The sequence below is a fragment of the Coffea eugenioides genome, chromosome 4 (genome assembly GCF_003713205.1).
Source record: "Coffea eugenioides isolate CCC68of chromosome 4, Ceug_1.0, whole genome shotgun sequence".
Classification (NCBI taxonomy): domain Eukaryota; kingdom Viridiplantae; phylum Streptophyta; class Magnoliopsida; order Gentianales; family Rubiaceae; genus Coffea; species Coffea eugenioides.
This window is the reverse complement of record NC_040038.1, coordinates 13,096,540-13,103,474: the sequence shown is the minus strand read 5'-3', so window position 1 is coordinate 13,103,474 and position 6,935 is coordinate 13,096,540. Positions and strand designations below refer to the sequence as shown.

The 6,935-nt window shown below is 33.6% G+C and overlaps 1 protein-coding gene across 1 annotated transcript; it reads left to right on the top strand.

Annotated features, from left to right (window-relative positions):
* Positions 1 to 3,712: 3,712 nt before the first annotated feature.
* LOC113769080 (transcription factor MYB98-like) lies at positions 3,713 to 6,164 on the top strand. The gene is made up of 3 exons (XM_027313562.1): positions 3,713 to 4,236; positions 4,372 to 4,498; positions 5,826 to 6,164. The coding sequence occupies exons 1-3, from the start codon at positions 3,713 to 3,715 to the stop codon at positions 6,162 to 6,164; spliced, it is 990 nt and encodes a 329-aa protein (XP_027169363.1).
* The last annotated feature ends 771 nt before the right edge of the window (positions 6,165 to 6,935 follow it).

The following is a 6,935-nucleotide window of genomic DNA, read 5'->3' as shown; positions in this document are numbered from 1 at the left end:
GCTGTTCAAGTAACCATATCAGTCTCGGCAACACTTGGAAGTAAATTGCTTAGGGTGTTCCTGACCACTGTTTCAAAAGGTGTGGCGAGCCCTGGGACAAGGTGAGTCCCAAATAACCTGCAGCATTTGAATGAGGTGCAAGTATTGTTAGACATTAGCCCTACACTATAGGACGAAACGTCCAGGAGTTTAGGCGCAGGCATTTGGAGCGTTTGAGGCGTTCTTCTTCCTTTATTTTTTAACTTTCAACTTTGATTTGAGTATTTTTCTTCCTTATCTTTTTTTCCTGTCCTTATTATTGTCTAGTAATTTTGAAGAATGATTCCATTTATTCCCTTCAGAAATAATTTGGGAAAAATACAAAGCACGTAAAAACATCCATGACTTTGTTATATGATTCTAGATGTCAAATGTAATAATTTTACTTGCTAGACAACAATAATATTTTTTGTAATTTTTCTTTATTTTATCAATTTTATTATATTTATTAGTAAATTATATATATACATACACAAATATGTATGAATACTGTAATTTTGTAATATTATTGTATGTTTTAATTTTTATATTTAAAAAAATAAAAACTTGTGGAGCTTACATCCCATGCGTTGGGCTCTCGTCCTACTTAGGAAGAATCCAAAATGTCTGACTAATGCCCTCGCCTTTTAAAACTTTGTTCCTGGTAAGATCAACCAGAGTAGGGGTTCTACGTCTACCTTCCGGCTAATTCCAACTCACTTCAGGAATAATAATGTCAACAATAGCATATAAAGGGCTGACTTTAGCCAAAGTCAAAGACAATTGAAGAAGGGTAACGGTCCAGTGGTAACCCAGAGGGATGCCATACATCATACCGTAATGAACTAGTTTGACCATACTCCCGATCATAGTTTGAACTTAATGAGGGGCCTAGCCACTTGTCTAAGCCGTAGAAGTTTTGTCCAACACCAAGAACAGTATGAAGGAATCGAAATACCACATATGGATCTACCTTTGTATAAGAATGAATGAGCCCACATAATCCACAAGATTTTTTTCTTGCTGCTAGTGTTATAATTATGTCTACTAATTAATGAGACAGTTATTCCATAATGCTAGGTTTAGACAATCCAAACCACCTTCATTGAATGGTTAACAAACTTCTAGCCAAGCACCTTAGTTTTGTGAGAGTATAAATCGACTCCAGACCGGAGGAAGGAGCCAAGCAGTGTCAAACTTTCTAGTAAGTAGTAACTCCATTAGGAAGGATGAAAATATTACACCAGTAACTGTCCTTACTAAATAGCACTGATTTAACGAGTTGGAGTCTGCTACCATAGCTCAAACTCTATGTGTTCAGGCCTTCTTACTCGTGCAAGAATTTTATCAACAACCACGTTGCAGTCAGAAGAATTTAGCTTGGAAGATATAAGGAGCACTCCCAGTTGTATACCTGGTAATGTCCCTTTGACCATGCCCATCACATTACAAATCTCATTCCATTTTCACCTGTCATATATACCAGCAGAAAACATGTTGCATTTAGGCTCTGCTTGTTTGGAAGGAAAATATTTTCCAGAAAATGTTTTCCTGATTTTCAATTGTTTGGTTGGGTTTCTAATTGGGAAAATTTTTACCTACCGAAAATGTGTAAAAGGGAGATCGTGAAGGATGCTAGAGAAAGTTTGATGTATGAAAATGAAATGAAGTTGTTAATTTTGTGCTAATATACTGTAAATTTGGGGTGAGTTTGTTCAATGGACTTTGAATGTAAAGCATAACAATTGGTGAAACATTTTTGAGATCCTGGTTATGGTGGTGGGACGGTGGCTTTTAGGTAAGAGCCATTTTGATGCTTACTAGTGAACTAGGGAGTGCCTTAAAGACATTTATTTGGTTATTTTTTTCTATATAGTCCTCTTCTAGTCTTCTTATCTTCAATTTTCCCCATTTTATCATGAAATGATTTTTCCTATTAGCGTACACTAACGGAGGAGGGTTCATGACAGATAGCCTCTATTTCAGGTTAAAAATTGTATTTTTATTCATACACAAGTGCCAGAGTAAGAAAAGTTCGATCGATTCGATGACTAAACGCTTTTCAGATATCTATAAAGCCTATTGGTGGGATTTATTACTCAGTTGTAGTTTTGATTGCGCATTAATTGAGTACAAGTAGGCAAAGGACTTGGAGATTATATTAACACTTGTAGTTGAATGCTACTTTTGGCTTTAGTTGTGTTCTTTGAACTGAAAGCATTTAAAGATGCATAGGTATTAAAGGTATGAATTACAAGACCCCTTTCAACTATGCTTCTTAATTGGGATTGTTGTTTTTCCAAAAGCAATTGCTGAGAAACATTTTAAAGAAAAAAAGAAGAAGGGATAAATATTTCTTAAGTAGGATTGATAAAGATTTCTTAAATGTTTTGGAATAACATTCTCCAATATGAACAAGATTTTGGATTTATAAAGATACTTGTTTCAAGATTAATTCGAAAGAAAAAGAAATCAATTTTTCTTACGAAAGCATATAAGCTTACAATACTCTAACTTCTTTTTTGGAAAAAAATCCTAACTTGATCTGAAGCTATCTTAACAATTATTTAGTTCCCAATTAGTTGCTTGAGTTTCTATATAAATCTAAAACTTTTATACTTCATGCTTCCACAACCAAAGGTTAAAGAGCACGAATGGATTTATACAATCAGAAGAAAGTATTCAAGTTTCAAGATCAAGCCATTTTCCAATAGCATTGTACAGTAGATAGGTCTTTGGTAGATAAATTGGTGAGCAATTTTGATATATCAATAAAAGTAAAAAATGGCCACCTTATTTGAAAAAATCAAAAAGAAAAAAAAAAGAAAAGAAAGAAAACTAGCTGCCTAAAGGAGGGCTTTTCTATCAGCAACAGTTCATCCAATTAGTCCAATTCCCAACACCATACTCACAAAGTCTTCCTTTTCTCCAGTTGCATTTTCCTAAACTCTCTCTTAGAATATTAATCCCATCTCTTAGATTTATGCCATCCAATTGAGGGCCATATTCTAGACTGATTTCCTAGAATGACTTTCCCAAATGGAAATTACATTGCTTTCATTTTTTCCTGCCTTTTGTACAGATTTAGTGCAAAAATTTTTTTGGGAGGCCTAAGTGGATAACTTTAGTGCAAATCAGATAAGTTTAATTAGTAACAGTTGTTAAACAGATGGGCAAATCCTCTGCTGTTAATCTAATTATTCCTTATGCTTCTATCACAGATATCAGTCAAATGTCACTTACGTTCTGAAACACTGACTTTCTTATTCCGATTCTTTCTATTCTAATTTCCCCCATTACCTTTAAAGCTCACAACATAAAAATCCATCAAAATAGAGTTCCACAATTAATTTGCCAAGATAACAACAGTGTGAAATGAAATGTAAAATGAGATAAATTAAACAGAAAGTTAAAGAGGAAAAAACAAAAGAAATTTAACTAGAACTGGTATCCATTAATTTCCTACATGTCTGAAGTGTTTCATGCTTGCTGGGATGACAGTAATCCATTATATTCTCATATTACTATCACAACATAAATAAGCATTAAATCATAATTAACATTTTTTTGTTCTTTTCTGGTGTGTAGATTTTCTATTTGGGTAACTGCCTTGACAGACTCAAAAACTCATTAAATAACACCTGATTTTTTCCTATTTGGCTAAGCAGCGGAGAAGGAAGCTAAACACTGCTCCATGGAACTTAACAAGAAATGTAGGGACCAAGACAGCAATCAAAAGCTTTCTTTACCTACCAGTTCTTTAGAACCTGAAATCCATAAAGAATCTTGGATGGATAGCAACCAGGCAAAGGATTTTCTGGAAGATTTTCCACACCTTGACGACTTGCCTATTGCAGGATCATCATCAACTGCTGATGATTTCTTTGATCCCTTGTTCAATAGATCTTCAACAATAGGTTTCGAGTTTTTAGAGTACGAGCCATTTGAAGAAAGTGATAATAACATTGGTGGCTTGTCAATCTATAATGGCATGGAAGCTCCGGTAGTGGATGCAAATTTACCGGACCATAACCTCATCCCCTCGAGTCATCAACAAGTTAATCCTATGGATATCTCGATCCAAGGTGAGAGCTCGCGCATAGCTGCTGATAGCGGCAAATTTTCCAATAATGCCCCGCCTTCTTTGCCGAGAAATCCTGAGCGAGTTCAAAACATAACTAAATCAGCAAAGGAGCAATGGACCCCGGAAGAAGATAGGTACATGAATTTGTATACAAAGATAATATCTTGATAGTTTTTGTGTTATTAATTATGTTTACATAAAACTTTGTGCCTCCTTTTTGCAAATACATATGCACTAAAATTGATTGGGTTCTACTTATGTGTAATCAGGGCACTAATCCAACATGTAGAAAATTTTGGGGTTGGAAAATGGTCTCAAATTTCTAAGATACTGCAAGGGAGGAAAGGGAAGCAGTGTAGAGATAGATGGCACAATCATTTGATGTCAGATATCAAGGTTTGCTTCTAAAGTTATTTCTTGATTAAGTGATCGACTAGATATGTAGATCTATGCATAATGTTTTTCTTATCTTTTGATGATTTAGAATTAAAACATATATAAATCAGCACTCTATGATTCCCTTTTTACTAAATTTCCACTCTCATAAATTGATTAGGACTTTCAATCGAATTTTCATTTTTGACCTACATTTTTGTTTGGTATCCACTGGAAAAGGAGGGAAAAATTTGCACATAAAATAAAGCTGTTGAGAAGATTAATTTTATACAATACATTTCAGATGTGAGAAATAGCCACTTCAAGCGTGCACAAATATTAGATTTGTAGTCTACATATCTTATATCTTCATGCAATTTACATCAAATTAAAATCCTTGTACGTAATTTTTTTTAATGATTATGTGCCCATTGGTTGTATTACGCGCGACACAAACAAAAATATTTGTTGTTGATAACATGGCATAACTTAATCTTAGTTTGTATAAAAAAATTAAAAAACTTCAACCATTCAAATGCTTTGCAGATACCAAATCTATGTTAGAACAACATCTTAACATCCGGTGCCATGTTTTAAAAGTTTCTACTTTGGGAATTGCCATTGATTTGTTCAACTTAATTGTAATTGTATCATATAATCAATGTGGGCTTGTAAAACGATAAAATATAGGTTTTTCCATAATATATTTGGTGAAGATCATAACTGCACGAGAATGTTTGATATATTTGCATCTAACACGACGTCATTAAGAGTCTTTTTGGTAATCGTGATATTATTGTTTTTGAATATCTTTGTTATCTAGTCTAGAGAAGCATGGCTAAAGTAAAGATTTTGGTAACCACCTTTCCAGTTAAACATATAATTTCTTTTTACTCATTTAAAAAAATATTTCAAATTTTACATTATCGGAGAATTACCATTTGTTCTCCAATTCTACAAAATGTTTTAGAGATGAATTTTAGCACGTGAATTTGAAGAAAGGGATTGAATTTAGATACCATGTGATTTTGAAGAAATGAGTTGAATTTAGATAATGTGATTTAAAGTTTATGTACTGCATTACATTGATTTTTTTTTTTGGATTAATTAATATTGCATCAATATCTCGACGGTACCCTATAGCTATTCTTGTGTTGCATTTCATTATTTTAATTTTTTCTGCTTACACAATATATTGTTCTTGTTTTCTTATATTCTTTTTCCTGTCTATGAGATTGAAGTAAACTTTAGGTTGTGTCCGGGCCTAACATTCAGCCAAGAAAGTTTCCTGTCTATGATAAGATTCTTTAATAAACTTCTTCCCTTACTTATTTGTTGTCCTTTACAGAAGGATACATGGACGGAGGAGGAAGATAAAATCTTGGTCGAGGTTCATGCTGAAATAGGAAGCAAATGGGTAGAAATTGCAAAGAGACTGCCTGGAAGGACTGAAAACTCCATCAAGAACCATTGGCATGCAGCCACAAGAAGGCTATTCTCGGGGCGAAAATGCAGCAAAAAATGGCCAACACCTAGCATTCTTCTGCAAAACTACATAAAGAGCTTGCATACCGAGAAAGATCGCAATGGAAGCAGAAATGCTTCAACAAGTAATGCTCCAAGTATCGCTGGTCAAGGAGAAAGTTCTGTCCCTGATCAGGATCCAATGGAGTTAAGCAATGTGTGAATTTATTCGTCTTGGGAAAAGTATAAAAACTTGCCCTTTAGACATTAGTATCTGCTTAGTAAACTAGGGTTTTTCTATTCTGTGAGCAAAAGTATAAACAATCTTTGGTCTTTGTCTATCATGTTTAATCTTCTCTTGTGTGCATGTGTCTCTTTTCTTTTCTTTTTTTTCCCCCTCTTCTATATAAATGCTCCTTGGTTGAGGTTTCATTAAGTTCTTTATGAATTAACCATTGGATCATTTAATTTGAATCCTATAGATTATTAGGGATTAAAAATTCAAGTCTGCAATGTGTTTAACATTTAATGTTACAAAAATGCTAAAAGCTGAAAAAAAAAAATTTAGTTTGAACTAAAATATAGCTCTTCATCTATTTACCCACAACTAGCCATAGTAAATTTTATTGAAAGTGTATTTTATACTACTCCTCTAATGGGTATGCGATAACTAGTTATCGCATTTGGGACCTACAGCAACTCTCCAATTGCTTCTACCTTGTCAACTCATATATTAGTATTGATACACATGATCAACAAGCCTAGATCAGCAATTCCTTAGAAATCATAAAGAGTTGTTTAGAATACGTTGCAAATTTTATTTACCAACAAAATTTGTCTGAGACTCATTTTACAATAAAATATATCACACATTTATGTTAGTTGCTCTGGTGTTAATTACAAAATATCGCTAAACTGTCTTCGGGCTACAACGAGTCCTCCAAACTATCAATTTCAACAGTACCATCCTCAAACTATTGAACTTTCTTGAAGT